Genomic DNA, 17396 nt, shown 5'->3' on the forward strand with positions numbered 1-17396 from the left:
GGAGAATGATAGAGAGAAAACAAGACAGAAACGAGAGAAGGGACAACAGAGTGTGATAAAACAGCGGCGCGGAGCCAGAGAGATGGCGGGGATTCGCGGATCACACATCTGGCCGCACAGGCATCCCCTTTCATCACTGACCTTCTGGCTCGTTCTTGATCAGCTCCTCCATCTTGCGTTGTTTCAGTGTGTCCACCACGTCTGCCAGGCTGCCCTTGCGTCTCTCGGGGGTCCCCAGGGTACCTGTGGCCGAGCCCCCGTCGCTGCAGGGCCGCCCTCCGCCTCCGCCATCCTCTTTACCCGGTGAGGTAGCATTGTGCTGGGGGTAAGGACTCAGAGAGCTTCCCTTAGTGCAGTCCCGCTCCTGGAAGGGGAGGAGGAGGGAGAAGGGAAAGGAAGAGGTAAATTACTCGATTCAAAAATGACCTAAACTTTAAGACATAAATAAACAAACTGGGAGGAAAAAAAGGAGAAGGAGGCGGAGGAGGAGCTGGCACACAACCTTCATTATCTCAATCCTCCTCCACTCTTCTCTTACTCTCTTTATTCTCTCCATCTCCGCTTCTCATAGCTCACTGCAACCAACTGTCATCCCTGGCCAGTTATCTCAAGTTAGGGCACACTTCGTCGTCTTCTTCTTCTGTCTCTCTCACATCCTCGGAAATCTGCATTTGACTGACTTGGAGGTACTTGACAGAACGAGCACATGAAACAACAGCAAAAAGACTCCGCACACTCTTAAGTCATTCAAACTCTTTATTACAAAGCCTTCAACGGCTCGGCTTTGAGGGACGTCCAACGCTGCTGTACCAAAGCCCAAGCCCAAGTTGTTTGCGCTGCGCTACATTTTTCCTACAATTGGTGACAATTAATGCTGAGGATGCAACTCCATCAAACAGGAAAATCACAAAAAAAAAAAAAAAAATAGATCCCATAACAAAGCTTTGGAGAGGTGTCAAATAATTTCCATAAATTTATGAAAGGAATGACAAAACAACAATCAGCATGATAAAAACATTTAATATATACAGCTCTGTGGCTTTCGCCAAGCTGTCTGTGTGGAATAATTATCCTACTGTCTTGTGTCTAAAGTTTACACAGTCATAACATTAAGTGTGATGATGTTTGGAAATCATAATCTTCTCATAAATACAAAAAATGTATTCTTAAATTCCTAATCGTGAAAAATTGCACTCTTTTCTAATAAAGTAATTGAACTTGTCTTAAAACTTAGGGATGGGGATCTTTAAGCTATTATCATCTTTCATCATTTACATGATCGTGAATGGATCATTTAAATTAAACTTTGATGAAGTTGGATGAATGAACAGTAAGAAAAGAAAAAAAACACAACAGCAGCTGACTGGTAAGTAACGCCTAGCACCTTAATCTTTGACCAAATAAAACCTGTGTTTGTTTGGATAGCCCGCATGATAGATTTAATGCCGGCTAAGCCCAATTAACAGTGACACTGAGAAGGAGGAGAGCGTCAGCTTCAGAAGAGAACACACACTGCCTGTTTGTCACACATACACATATAGATGAGTGACGTGCATTGAATGCACCGAAAGACTCTCGGGCGCGTACAGTATCCTCCTACATGCACACACAGGTGTCTTAAGGTGTGTGTTGTGCTCTTTAACTACAGAAACAAGTGAGTCAGTCCGTCAGCTCAGCTCTTTGTAGACGTGAGGGTCAACGGTCCACATGGTTAATCTTTGGCTCATCCAACTACAATATGGAGCACGCCACCTGTGACACACACATACTTCTCTTTGTCTGTGTGTCGCTGTGGTTAATACTTGTACGTTCCAGCCGCATTAATGACAATACAGTGTATTAGGGCGGAGATTTTTTTTTTTTTAATCATTAACTCGCAGGCTGCTGGTGGAAGTGGAACTTCATACTGAGATCACAGTCCACAATGAAGTCATCTAGATCCCAGGTTTAAATCTTTTCTATAGTACAGGCAGAGTTCATTTTCATCCATCTGCGCAGAAGATAAGAGCAAACTCCTCAAGAATAAAGCCACGCAGAGGCTTTCAATATTCACGACACTTTCATTGTCACTTTCTACACTCCACTGACTGACTCTCTCTCTCTCTCTCTCTCTCTCTCTCTCTCTCTCTGGCGCTGTGTGTTTCAACACTCTGAATAAGTCAGCACTCTCAATAATTCACTAATTCTCTCCTCGGTGCGCTTGCACATGCATTGTAACGGAGGGACAGAGGGTGACAGCGATGATATGGCTTCAACAGTCGTATATATATGACGCGCTGATGAGGCGTCAACCAGTCGCTGTGGAGGCTCCTAACACACTGGCAGAGGGCTGTGCTGCGCTGGCGGGGGACGTGTCTTGTGATCTTAAAGCTCTTGAAAGACTTTACTCTTCTCCGCTCACCACCTGACCTAGTGACGGCTCGACCTGATCCTGTCTTTCCTCCTTGACTCATTTCTTTTCCTTCACCCTGTCCTGTTCTTCAGATTAGGGAAATTCAGACTTCAAATGAGCGGCTTTGTGATTACGAGTTGCATCAGCGACATGCAAATGCAACGAGACAGAGGGAGAGAAGGAGTGTAAGTGGGTAGAAGTCAATGAAAGATAAGAAACGAAAAGAAAGAAAGAAAGAAAGAAAGAAAGAAAGACCGAAAGGCGAATGAGAGAATGAGAGGCGATGGTATTAGAGGAAATGAGAGAGAGAGAGAGAGAGAGAGAGAGTTGACAGATACATGGAGTAAGAGAGAAAGAGAGAAAAAGAGAGAGAGAGGCAGGCATCTTGAAGGCAGCGGTCACACCTGTCACATCCCATTTATCTAATCCAGCGCCTACTTAAAACAGCCGCACTCTTTCTTTCGAGAAAGATGTCGCACAAACAAAACAAACAGAACAAGAATACGGGGGGTGGGGGGGTGGGGGGGCGTCTGATCTCTTCGCTCGGTCGAAAAATCTGCCAGGGAGATGTCATCTCGCCGCGTCCAACAATGAAGGTCATTTCCAAATCAAGGGGAATTAGCAGGGAGCCAAAGCTTTCTTCAAAGATCTGCTAAATTAGGGCCCATGACATTTTTTTATGTGTAGAGTCAGACAGACAGACTTATCCCAGAGGCAACTTAAATGGCTTATGAGCCCCCCCCCCCAAATCATCAACCTCCCAGCATATAATGATAATCCATGTGCCCTGCTGACATTCTTACCCCGGCGATTTGCAAAGTCCAAGACAGAGGGATCTTAAAGACAAGACACAAGACAGATTCCTCTATTGTAAACGGGTGTCACTCACCGCGCGGCCACATGCTCCTGCAATAACTCCAGTTGCAAAAACTTTTCTCATCAACATGCATTTATTCATAAGTACAAACAGAAATTCTGGATAGTGTAAACGTTCATGCCCTGCTCTCAGTGCATGCGTGTGAGCATGTTTATTTATTTTATTTTGCCATTTCTGTGCGTATATGTGTGACACTATGAGTGCACATAGCCTGTAGGTGTGTGTGTGTGTGTGTGTTTGTGTGTGTGTTAATGTGTAAGTGCCTGCATATATGTATTTATATGCACTGGATGTGGCAGGCTGGCAGTGTGGGCGGTTCTGCCTTTAGTTTGCAGATGTCAATTCTCTTCCAAAATGACTGGAACAAAGTAAAAATTGCGCCTCACTCTCTTTATCCTTTTACAGCCTCTGCAATGGAACCGAATTAAACAACTTTTGTCTTCTTAAGCTCATCTGTGAGGGGAGGTTGGTTTAAAAACACGTAACACTTGCCAGAAAACGAGGAGAAAAAAAATCCAAATGCTATTTTTTTTCCCCTACAGCCAGCACAGATGCTGCTGTTCATGTTCTTTTTTTTAATGTCTTCCTCTATTTCCCTTCCTCTTTCTCTGTTGCTCTCTCTCTCTCTCTCTCTCTCTCTCTCTCTCTATGTCTGGGGCTGTGCAAGGTGTATGTGTGAAAAACAATATTTGATGCTTGGCGCGTCGTTGTGGATCAAGGCATGGACAATGTGGCAGTAGGAAGAACTGGAAACAGCTGCTCAAAACTAAAATGCTCACACACAAATACACACCAAGAGAATGTCACTGATCACTCCTGCAGGGGGGTAAGGACTTAGCTCTCCTGCTAGAGCTGCCAATCTCAACGACATACACTTAACACACCTCCGATTACACTGCCAAAAACACACACACACACACACACACACACACACACACACACACACACACACATACACACACATGCAGCAAATCCCTTTACATGCCATGGCTAAACACAGACACTGTCAGTTTTGACTTCGAGGTCCCTCAGGCTGAGACAAGCATTACTTTTATCCTCCTGTTCCAACAATATGGTGGAGCTTTTTCCATGGAAAACCACACATTTAAAATTGTACTTGATTCATTTTAATGTCCTAATTCTAATTGTATATTTGAACTTATGTCTAATGACACGCTTGCCCTTTCCTTATCTAAAAAACATGCAGCTGTATTTTAAATAGCAGTTTGGCTAAAATGTACGCTAGTATATTTTACCACGACCCCTCGCTGTTGACAGGCAGGCGTGTGTTGATTCATTAGTGCATCACTGGCATGAGAAATTAAGTGTGACCACTGTGTCTCAAGACTGCTCAATGACTGTGTTAAATCTGTCAAATTTACAAACACACATACACACACACACACACACACACACACACACACACACACACACACACACAATTGCACATTCAAATTATACAAAAAAGGGACAAGAGATAGCTCAGGGAGGAAAATAAATAAGAAATAATGCCTGGTGAAATATCTTTATAGTTCTCTATCATGGTAGTGTGCATCTCGCCTGTTAATGAAATAATTAGTGTTTGTCCATTAACACATTTAAGAGAGAAGATGGTTGCCTCTGCCTGATGTATAAACATTTTTGTCTGCAAGGATTCCCAAAACAAACATAAAAGACCTAAAAGAAAGAAAGGAAGAAATAAAGAAATGTATTTTGCACTACAGATTTAAAAGCAGTTATAAGTTTGAATTTTCACATTTACTGGAGAATAAGGTCAAAACAAAAATCCATCCTCTACTAACTCTTCTGCATCATAACTGGATTCTGTGTTGATTGGCTGACCTCACTGAACTACCGCTACAATCCTTCCCATCAGGCATTTAAACTGAACTGCTCTCAGCCAATCAGGGTCCACCAGCACGGTGAGAACTTCACATTAAATAAAACACCCTTTTAGCTGAACTACATTCATTTGCAAACCATTACAAAAAAAAAGCACAATTCTCATCTAGAGCCAGGGTTAACAAAAAACAAAATTTTAAAAGTGAATAATGTGATACCTTTCAAGCTTTCTAAAATGTGTGCGAGTGCTTTTTTTTTTTCAAATTCTGTGTGTGTGTGTGTGTGTGTGTGTGTGTGCGTGTGTGTGTGTGTGTGTGTGTGCAGCTGCAGCAGGCAGGTAAAGCGGCCGGGCCAAAGCCGAGCAGGCAGGCGAGGCAGGCGGGATGAAGAGGTCAGTGTGTAGCTGAGTGCGTCTCCGCCGCCGTGTTAATTTACTATGACAAGATAAAGCTGTAATCCCCCCCCCCCTCGTCTCGCTCTCCCCCGCTGCCTCACTTCCAAGTCAACCGGTCGCCTATGAGCCATTTACTTCCCCCTATCACTTTACGTCAATTGCCCTGAGAGAGACAGACCCCCACCCCATCCCCTTAGAGTCCCGCCGACACCCCCGCCACAGTGTAAATCTACTTCTCCATTTCTCTCTCTATTTCTCTTCATCCACTCTTCCCTGACAGTCAGCATCGAAGGGATTGGCGCTGTAACCCCCCCCCCCCCCCCTCCCCCTTTACCTTACTTAACACACATCTTACAACATGCCAAGCAGGCAGTCGGATAAGCCCCCATCCCACCCGCTAGACACATACACCCTGGCTTGCCACTTCATAAGCCACATCAGCTATTATGCTGTGTATAATAGCCCCCCCCCCCCCACACACACACACACACACACACACACACACACACACACCTCCCAACACACACACACACACTCTGTCTCCCTTCTGCTGTCAATTAATGGACTCGAAAGCAATTGTGTGTCATTTTGAGGATATTTATGAATTTTTCTAGTGGGGTCTTCATAATGACTTGGAGGACAGTGATAACGACAATTCTGTGCAATATTAATGATAGTTATATATATTTGCTTAAATACATATTTTGTAGTGTAAATACAACAGATAAATCTAAATTCATTTAATCTAAATGAACAAGGAATAATATAATCACTGTCCTCTACAACAACAGATAAGCCAGAGTGTGTGTGTGTGCGTGTGTGTTTCCACGCCTGAGTGTTCCCCCATGGTCCCAGGACTTTGGTTTACAGTCGGCACCTGCCACACATGCAGAGTCCACCGTGGGAGGGGCCTGCAGGCTAATCAGCGGGCAAATTACAGAATTAGCTTTCCATTACAGCTCCTTAGCGCTGTTTCATTGTTTTACAGCATGCAGGGCATTTATGGTCAGTATGGGGGAAAGGTCGATGGTGTTTATCAGAGCGCTGCTGTGACAAGGTGTGTATCAAGGTAAGGGCTCAGGAGAAGGGAAGACAGTGAGCTGTGTATGCACGCTGTGAGTGAAAAAACACCATAAAGAGTTTTGGTTCAAACATATAGGAGTCGTTTACATTTTGTTTTTAAATTAAGAAAAAAGGACAAAATCCTTTAACAGATGCCCTTAAATGTTAATAACATGTTTCTCACGGTGGATAGTCAACATTTTGTTGTGCAAACATAATTTAAAAAAAAAAACTAAATTATGCATACCAGCAACACGTAATACCCTATACAGTCACATAATCACACTTATGTACTGAACATGCATTGTAAATCATACCACATGTATAGAATGAGGAATGAGTCACATGCAGGAAAACATCGCTGCGCGCGCGCGCGTGCACACACACACACACACACACACACACACACACACACACACTCATGTACACATACAGAGCCTTACATACAGCACCACCACCACCACAATGTCACACTTCATCCCGAAAAAAATGACTCACTGCAATGGCTCACATTTTGCAGTCACGCAACTGTGCATCAAATGGGCTCAAGGCGACGGCTGGTGGCGCGCACATAAAAGCAAAAACTTGTGTGCCCCCAAACAGTAGCCTTGAACCTTCATTTTTTTTTCTCCCATTTCTGAAATATAATAAAAACTCCAGCTCCCAGCGCCAAACTGCTTTTCACACGCAGAGAAAGTCGATTTCTGCCTCTTTAGAAATCTCACTCTTTTCATGTCCAAAAACCAAACATACATTTCATTGTTGTCATTGTTTGAGATTTGTGCCGTTGTTTTGTGTTTGGGTTTAAAAGGGGACTCTCAGTCACCATTAGAGGAGTAAACAACATACCAATGTTAAAGCGGAGTTTGAGATCCAGACTGTATAACTGTATTAAGTACAAAGGGCTACGTTTGCCCTCAGCGCTGCCTATCCCTCTAAAACCCTGGAGGCCAGGATTATCATGAACATGATCTAATCTGGGGTCTGTGCCCTAGGGGTCACCCCGAGCCTCTCAAACACACGTAGGCAGATCGAGGCAGATGCCTTATGGAAAGGAATGCATTTGGTCACTCCACACACAGTTCCCATAATGCTATGGAGGATGTAAACAGGAAGCATAATGGTCCCATGGATTCAGTGGCTACAACTTGAGCCCCATTTTTTAATCTTATATTTACATTTTGGCAGGTTGGCACAATTAAAAGTCGAATTGGCTATTTGCAGTTCCTGTTTGCAGTGTACCATGGATGTACAGACATCTGTCACTGGATTATGTAGATACTGATCAAGATTCTCAAGTAAGTTTTAAGAAACGTCTATATTTCTCTGATTTCTCCGATGTATTATTTACTCTTGACGGACATATTTGAATACATCACACTGAATCTTAACATATGTGTATCATGTCAGCGTGTTCAGGTGTGATTGTGTTATGACTCCTAATAACAGTGTAGTTTTGATGCAAATTGTGGCAATTGGGTGCAATGGGTTAAGAAGGACTACTAGGAAGGGGAAAACAAGTGCATATCTCATCATAATCTCTACTAATATCTTTTTTTTTTGTTTTTATAAAAACAATATTGAAACTTTTTTAAAGTTTTCAACACGGATAAAGTTTCCCAAATGAGACCAAACTAATGTGACTACACTGGTGGGTTGAGAAGCAAAACCTGACACTGTGGGTCACACCGGTTGGAACCATCTTTACATGTTGCACGTGTTTCATAGCGTGACCCTGAGTCAGCGCTCAAGGCCGCCGTCACCCATAAGTGGGTGCTGCTTTCACAATACGATAAACGAGATCGGATGGAAAAATCTGTAGCTGTCCTTACCATGTTAGGGGGGCTGTCCAAGTTGCGGTTGGGGGGCGAGCGAGGGGACACCTTGCCGCAGTAGGAGACCAGGGGGAGGTGGATGACACCGCCCAGTCCCTCGCTATCTTCATCCTCCATTCGCTGTCTGCTGGTTGCCATGGTTACCTCTCCATCTGTCCGCCCATATGGAGAGGCTGGTCGCTTGGAAGACATCCTGGAAAAAAAAAAGAAGGGAGATAGAAAGACAGAGAGAGAAGGAAAAACAAAGGGAAGAGTGAGCAATATTCAAAGGATGATATAATAGGTTGACAACTGGAGTTATATGATGGCGAAAACACAAAGTGTGGACCTTCCTGTGGATAAAACGAGCTCCTGTAAACTCCTGGACTTTACATTTGTACCCACTTTGCTGTGTGTTCACTGTAAAAGAACCTTGCATGAAGACATATTTAAGTCCTCCCAGCAGGAATTCATCAAATCCCATTCAGCTCATCAACCTGCACCTATTCTCTTTCCTCCCTTTTTCTCTGGATACGTTTTTTCTGTCACACATTCAGCTCGTTCAGTCCACACAATATCCCCTTCAGTCGGTTTGTGAGCATCCAGCGTCTTGGCAGACCTTCATACACACTCTCAGGTCTTACAGTATGTTTAGCATGGGGTCCATTCAACGTTCACATTTTCAAAAGACGGGGCCATTACTGCAAATGGAGCCCGCTTGCACTGGCATTGTGGAGGAAATGACCATGTCTTGACAATAGGCTTTCAGAGAGAGAGACATAGTGGGAAAGTGGGAGAAAAAAGAAGAAGAGAAAGACAGAGAGTGAGGGCAGTATGCACAGTGACAATAATATGTGTTTATGAAAACCTCTGGAGAATAGAAAAACTGGAGGAAAAAAGCGGACAACATGAAGGCCTCACTGTTTACATTTGTTACTGTGGCTTTGTTTCCCTTGAAAAGAAGGAAAAGGTATAAAGCAACATATATTAGGTGAACTCTGTCTCTCACAAGGTACATTTGTCTCGCTGTACTTCAGCTGAATAGGGATGCAGTGACTATGAGGCAATAATTGAATTGAATGTGGTTCCCAGCATCGCCTGAGTGCTTTCAGATGCACTTGTCAGCCTTGAAGCCACTGCGACTACGACCCTGGGTAATAGGCTGCTAAAGCTCAGTTGCACAGAGGCCACGCATGACAGGGATGGAGGGATGGAGGCGTGGATGGAGGGACCGTGAAAACTTGAGGGAAGGGGTGTGTGATTGGAAGCGGTGAAGAACGAGAAATAAGCAACAGGCGTCTGACTCTCAAAGTCCGCTCATTCTTGCTCTCCCTTTGACTGACCAGTCAGGATTTTTTTGTTCTTTTTTTACACTGCATCTCATTCACCTAGATCGTCATAGCTTTATCCTCCATCCATACCTCGTCTGTCTCTGATTTGCTCTACCTCTCCTTTCTCTCTCAAATTCTTGCCCTCACACTCTTGATCTGGTTTCCTCTGGACTGTACATCTGGCATTGTTCATCAGAGCAGCCACTGCCACTAATTCATTGCTTATTTACCTCATGACAGTGGAAAGGCAAACAATATTGAGTGCTGCTCACTGGAGGCGACGGGGAGAGCGACAGGATACAAAACGCAGCATGCAGCGTTACCACATCGCGGGGAAAGGTTACGGTCACAAATAAATGAGCTCCAGGAAAAAAAAGAAATGTAATTTAATTACCTTTAATTGTTTTTGGAAGATTAAAAAAATCTCACAGATAATCTAATAATTGAAACCAATTTACAAAGTGCTGTTATTATTTGTATATTGCTGAGAAGTTTACAGGAACACAGATAAGCAGTTAGTTTTCTTTGTATGAGTTTCAATGGCCTCCGCAGGGCTTTTAAAGGTTGTCCAATTGCACCCACTTAACTGAAGTTAAATCAGAAAAATCACCATTACAGAAACATACACCTTTGGCTAACAAATCAAATTGTGCAAAACTACAATCTATAACTTTAACAACTTTTTTGGTACGCTTTCATCGAGGTTAGATTAATCAAACTCTACCTGTCACAATAATGCTGAACACGTTAGAATCAGTGTTTTCACGTAGGACAATGCGTACAGAAGACAAACACCCACACACACATATCTTCTTTATCTTTCTCCTGCTCTTGCTCAGCAAAACCGTAGGGCCATAAATGACCAGTAACGACTTTTTATTTCTTGCGATGACAAAGGACTTGAGATAAAACTGCAAGCGGGTATCATTAAAACCAACTTATATTAACACTGAAATTGTCTTGTGATAACATTTATGATACTAATGCCAGAATGACTGAGGAGAAAGAAGTGTGTGTGTGTGTGTGTGTGTGCGTGTCATTCCACACACCATCCAATGTAAGCGGCAGACCCAGCTGTATAAACTACAGGGCTTTGAGCCACATGGCGCACGCACACACGCACACACGCACACACGCACACACACACACACACACACACACACACACACACACACACGTATGCATACATTAAACAGAGGCCCTAACACTGCAGGTCTGTCTTCATCACTGCCTGTTTACTTTACCTCCTTTCCCTCTCTCACACTCAGGCCTTTTGTTTCAGACACACACACACACACACACACACACACACACACACACACACACACACACACACACACACACACACACACACACACACACACACACACACACACACACACACACATACACACCTCCCCTTGTGTCCTGGGCAAACTTCTGCCTGGCCATAACCCCGCACAGACCTGGGGTCAGCTTTGAAACCTCTCAGCTCACTAATGTTACAGTTTGGCTCAGCTGCAGAAACCTCACTGTGCATGTGAGGATTTATTGTTTTTGTCTTATTTTTACAATTTTATCATCCATCATTTAACCCCAGTAGCCACACTGACTTATCTCGATGGACAGGCAGTCCATAGACAAGAGCAGTTACACATTAACATGGACAACAACACAGATATCTTCAAAACTCTGTGGGCCAAAGACAACACTTTTCTCTTCTGACGGAAATAACTCAGTGGCAAACATTTCATCATGCTTTTTGCTGTTTTGTGCTCCTCTTCTTCTTCACACCCGTCCACCCCCTTCCCATACTCTGCTACTACTTCCTCAGAGATGGGTGTCCATGAATGGGGAGGCTGTTCACAGCTCCTCTCCGGCTATAAAATCCCCCTCTCCCTCCCGTTTCGTCTTTGAAGTCGAATTACTATACAATTGGGCACGGCGGGTGTGCAGGTTACGCCGGCTACTTCATTTAAAGTTTGGCAGGGCTGTCATGCCGGCGGAGACCTGGAGGAGACCTGGAGGAAGCCGCTTGAAAGGGCCGAGCGATGCAAGGATTAAAAAAGATGAGGTTTTGTTAAGTATATAAATGGGCTGTGTAGTACAGGTCAGAATTAGAAAATATTAGCATAATTTCCCCCCGTCCAACAACGGCAAAAATCGAAACACCTCACACCACACACACTTAATACATACACACATGCTGCTAGCCTTTTCCACAAAGCAGCACAGGGATATTTCAAATGACATAACACCAGTGCAACAATATTGCAGTGTATTTTTCCATTTACAGATAAAATGAATAAGTAAACTCCAAATAAACACATTTCTAATGTGCCGTTTGTCTCGTCTGTCCTCCCAAACTCCCATTGCAGGAAAAAAAAAAAAACACACACACACACACACACGGTGAGAGAGCTAAGCTGAGATTAAAGCGCCACTTCCCCTTGGCTTTTTCATGATTAGCGGCTCCTCAGTTAAGTCTCTCTCATATCACATATGTCCACTGCTGCTAAGTCACTAATCGGACAGCGGCGTACGTCCATTAACAGGCCGAATAATCGCCATGGACGGTGGTTATCCGTCTCCTGGCCTCGGCTTACTGTAATCAACGCGTCCATTTCATGTTGGCACGTCAGCAGCGGCAAGTTTCGCGCACACTCAAGCGTGTTTAAATACAGTACAGGCAGCAAGCTTATGGACGCGTGAGAGAGGCTGCTCACTCACACACAAATCGAATGAATTAAGCAAAATGGGGGCAAAAGATTTGTTTCAGCTTTATTGAAGAGTGAGAGAAAGACAAAGCAGCCATCGCAGAAATGTCACAGGCTATCACACACACACACACACACACACACACACGCCCGGCTCTCTCGCTCTGTGTGTCTGGCTGCTAACATAATCATGGTGCTAACTGCTCTTGTTAACTCCTCTACTCAGAACAAGCTTTCAGGGAGCGTGGGAGCCTCCTCTGGAGAATTCCACAGTAAAGTGTGTGTGCATCTACATGTATTTGTGTGTGTGTGTGTGTGTGTGTGTGTGTGTGTGTGTGTGTGTGTGTGCGTGCTCAGCCTCTTTAAATTACAACCCATTATTTCAACCACTACACAAACACACGCTGTACAGTCAGTCGAATCCAATGGTCTACAGTAAAAATAAGCACGGCGGCTAATTCCAAAGTGCTGTCAAGAGTCAAAGTGACATTTGTGGGAGAGGGGGGGGGTATCTCCCTGCAACATTGTGACTGCTAAGAACTGCCTGCCTGTCACTCAGGTGCGGGTCTATTGGCGCGGAAATGTGAGCTATCTTTGAAATTGTTCTTTAAGGGAATGGAAGGGCATATCAAAATAGTTGAGCGGAATGTGCCTTTTAGATAAGGCACCCAGGGCGTTTTGCCCTGGAGGAGCCGACCGCAACATTTACATCCGTATGACACCTCAGACGGGAATTTAAACAAATGTTTCCCCCTGCGTCGTGCTATCACACGCTTTATTGCCGTCGCTTTTTTCCCCCCCCCTCTCTCTCTCGCTGCATTTGCTATTCCTTCTCTCAGCTTTCAAAACGATTTCTCCTTCTCTTTCTGTCTCTATCTCTCTCCGTCACACACTCTTGAACTTATTTTAACATCGTCTGTCCTCCTGCTCTTTCCCTCTCTCTGTCTTCCTGCCTCTCTCTCTCCCTCCCCCGGTGTTGTCTTACTTACTGTTCCCTCTTTACACAATCAGCTGTTTGTAAGAATGTCGCTCCATCCCTCTCTCCCCTCCCTCCCTCCCTCCCTCCCTCTCTCCCTCCCTCCCTCTTCTCTCCCTTCTTCTCTATGCAGACTCTTAAGGATATTGCCTAATATCTATTTATAGGCTGTCCTTTTGAACAGTGGGAAGAGTGGGGCAGCAACATAGAGGGAAGGCTGAGATAGAGGGATAAAGATTAAGAGAGGGAGGACCGGGAGGAGGGAGTCAATGATATTCCTTTTTCTCTTAGTGCGGCTCTGTTAGGTTTTTAATATTCTTGACAAGCATTTGATTTTTTTATTAGACTTTAAAAGCAGGCGTTAAGAACTTCTAAGCATAAAAGTTTACATTTTGCACAAAGAGTGTGGAAAAAAGCCAAATGTCCAGAGACCTTGCAAATTTCCATATGCAAAATGCCAATGTAAAAAAGGATTTCCAAAGATGTTTACAGTGTGCACCGTTACGTCGTGAAGGAAACCATTTCTGCTTGTTAGTATTGATGTAAAATGCTGCTAAATGCTGGATTTTCCCTGATGACTTTCTCCACTATAAACAGTGTTTAACAGGGAGAACACAGGTCTTGCCTGTATATGCTCATATACATACAGACACACCCTTATATACACACGCACACGCACACACAAAGGCGCAGACATACACTTAGCCTCCCACATACAAAGCATCCTCTGTGAGGTGCCCTAAATCGGCGGCCGACAGCCCAAACCCTGTTTCCTGTCCAGCTTAACCACAAAAGGCAATAACACACAACCTAATGTCACCGCTGTTACTCACACACACACACACACACACACACACACGCTGGAGACAGTCATGTGTTGTGTACTGTATGTGTGTGTGTGGAGAGAGAGAGAGAGAGAGAGAGAGAGAGAGAGAGAGAGAGAGAGAAGGGGGTGGGCGCAAAAGACGTGGGCTAACCCGTGTGGCCTCTGGGACTACCTCTCTCTCTGTCTTTTTCTGTCTGTCTCTGTTGTCCATTCATCCACCCAAAACTTTAGTCACCATGGAGGCATCGCTTCACATACTTTCCTTGTCATGTTTTCAGCTTTTATTTCCTGCTTTAAAACCTTATTTATGTCTTTACACTGAGTCACGAATGGAAAAAAGTTGGATAGATGGACAGAGGGAGGGAGGAATGAAAAGGAAAGGAAGAAAGGATCGATCGATCTATCTATCTATCTATCTATCTATCTATCTACAGTATCTATCTTTCTATCCATCCATCTATCTGTAAACTTGAGTTTGGTTTGTCGTCATTAGTTTAAGGCCAAGCGAAGACAACTCGTGGGAAAATCTTGAGTGTTGCTATAGAAAAAGGAAGAAGAGAGGCAGAAGGAGTGAGTTTGGGGGGGATGAGAGGAGGAGGGGGTGAAAAGACATAGACGGAGATAGAGGAGAAGTGCATCCGGTGGACGCCGGCCCCACTCCCCTGGTGTTTTGCGAGGGGGAGACGCTGCATAATGTTTATTGAGCGAGGGACAGTGTTTTTCCATTGTTGTGCCAGGGCACTATTTGTGTTGCATATGTTAAGCAATCCATAAAGGAGTCACAACATTTGTCTAACTGTCAGCGACTTGGCCTGCCCCTGTAAACCAGAAACACACACACACACACACATACACACACACACACACACACACACACACACACACACACACACACACACACACACACACACACACACACACACACACACACACAAATACGAGCTCATTCTCTCACATAAATGACAACACACAAATACTTGCACACACACTCCCAGCTGGCCTCTATCTTTCGTCGTCGTCGTCGTCCCCCCCCTTCCCTCTCTCTCCCTCTCCCACTCAATCTTCCCTCACTCTCTTCCTCCCTCACTACCTGGAAAGACAGAGGTTTCATTGTGGCGCACTGGGAGCGAGCTCCAAGCCTCTAACACTGTCTCCTATTGTAGATTGGAAGGATGGTAAATGATGTGTGTGTGTGTGTGTGTGTGTGTGTGTGTGTGTGTGTGTGTGAGTGTGTGTGTGTGAGAGAGAGAGAGAGCAATAGAGAAAGAGAGTGAGAGAGAAAGAGGGAGCAACAGAGTGGGATTACTGCAAGACAAGCTGTCTAAATTGATGGATGGCTGAAGAAATGGAAGAAGAGATGGAGAGAGAAAGAGGGATGTCAAGTGTAAAATCCTTGAACAAACAAACAGACACACACACACACACACACACACACACACACACTCTCTCTGCTGGAGCTTCCTGCTCTGTTGACAATGCAATACCTCCACCTGACCTTTGACCCCTCCCCTGTGACCTCATGTCACATGACTAGACTCTAGTTATCTTGGAGGGACACCTCTGTCTGTCTCTGTTTTCCACACAAACACATGTTCTCTCTCTCTCTCCCAGTCACTTTTAGGACTCCATCACTCTCTCCCCTTTATCCCAGACCACCCTGCTCCCCCATCTAGAAACAACAACAACAACAACAACAGCAAGAACCAATGCAGCCATATATTTCCCCCTCCAGTTTCATCTATTGGCTATCAGAGAGAGTCAGCTGATCGCACCGGGGTGGGAGGCCGTGGGGGGAGAGAGAGTTAGAGGGGTGAAGGGTGGGAGTGTGCTGAGAGAGGGGAGGAAGTGGGGGAGGAGATGTGTGTGTGTGTGTGTGGAGGGGCTTTAGCATTCTCCTCTGGTATTTTTCGGTCTATCGTTCTTTCTTTCCTTTTCTTTCTTTTTGCCCCTCCCGCTCCGTGGATGGAGACACGGTTATCAAGGCTCTCTGGGGACAGACAATATGGCCCAGACAATGGCCTCCAGTCCGAGGTGGTGGTGGGAGAGAGAGAGGGAGGGAGGGAGGGAGGGAGGGAGGGAGAGAGGGAGGCCCGGACAGGGCCACAGGGGAAGACAGGGGCAGAATGGCGCATTAGTTTGCCGAGCACGGACACTCTACTCAATTACTCCACTCGCTCTCTCTCTTCTTCACAGACACACACACATTCTCTCTTTCCTCAAACACACAGACACACACACCACTTTAATCTCGCCCTTTTAAATGAAGTACAGAGACACTCACACTGGAAGTAGCACTGCTCACTTAAATTGGAAACATGTTTTTATCATGGGCCACAAGAATTTCTCTTAAAAACTGCCCATACCACTATAATTACAAAATAAAAGTCATTAATTATTCAAATAAATACAAATTAACAGCAGTAGTAGAGATTAAGTTAGAAAGCCACACTATAAAAACACTCCATTAAAAGTCACACAACCGCGTTCAACATTTTACTATTGTAAAAGTATCATCAGCACAATTTTCTCTTAAGTTTTCAAAGTAAAGGTACATATTATGACGACTGGCTTTTTTTCATTATACTGTGTATGTATATATATATATATATATATATATATATATATATATATATATATATACATACACATATATATATATATATATATATATATATATATATATATATATATATATATACATACACATATATATATATATTTATATATATATATATATATATATATATATATATATTGATAATAGTTTATTATTACCAGTACATTATTGTGTACGCAGCATCTTACTGTTTTAAGTGATCATTGGGGAGCCAATGTTAACCACTTTATATACTAATGGGATCTATAATGATACATCATATTTAGAAGTTGATCATTATTTTGTATGTAAAATCTTCAAAGTAAATATTGCAGTAATTATAGCTGTGTGACAAATACAGTTGAGTAAATAAATACAATATTTAGTAGATGAGTAGATGGAAATACTCATGTAAAGTACCTTAAAATCTAACTTAAGTACAGTACTTGACTAAATGTTCTTTAACCGCTGAAAATGATCAGATTTAATTATTTAAAAAAAAAAAAAGTTTGTCTCAATGAAATGAAGTAAAGTCCTTCAGGCTGCTGACACAGTCCTTGTTGCTGAGTGCGACGCAAGTAATGTCAGAT

General features: G+C 43.7%; 1 protein-coding gene across 13 annotated transcripts in view; it reads right to left on the reverse strand.

Annotated features, from left to right (window-relative positions):
- sox5 (SRY-box transcription factor 5) overlaps window positions 1-17396 on the reverse strand; it is a 239235-nt gene that overhangs the window by 69450 nt on the left and 152389 nt on the right. For 12 of the 13 annotated variants that reach the window (XR_004106102.2, XM_031306177.2, XM_031306179.2 and 9 more), the window contains 2 exons: window positions 8400-8595; window positions 142-364 (listed from right to left, as the gene is read on the reverse strand). Coding sequence is in view for 12 of the 13 variants with exons in the window: in XM_035995941.1 (XP_035851834.1) it covers window positions 142-364; window positions 8400-8595 (419 nt within the window). In the remaining variant the exon portion in view is untranslated. Of the gene's footprint in view, window positions 1-141; window positions 365-8399; window positions 8596-8786; window positions 9301-17396 lie in introns of those variants that run through there. The other variant, XM_035995940.1, reaches the window with a different exon arrangement.

Source organism: Sander lucioperca, chromosome 20, assembly GCF_008315115.2.
Source record: "Sander lucioperca isolate FBNREF2018 chromosome 20, SLUC_FBN_1.2, whole genome shotgun sequence".
Lineage (NCBI taxonomy): Eukaryota > Metazoa > Chordata > Actinopteri > Perciformes > Percidae > Sander > Sander lucioperca.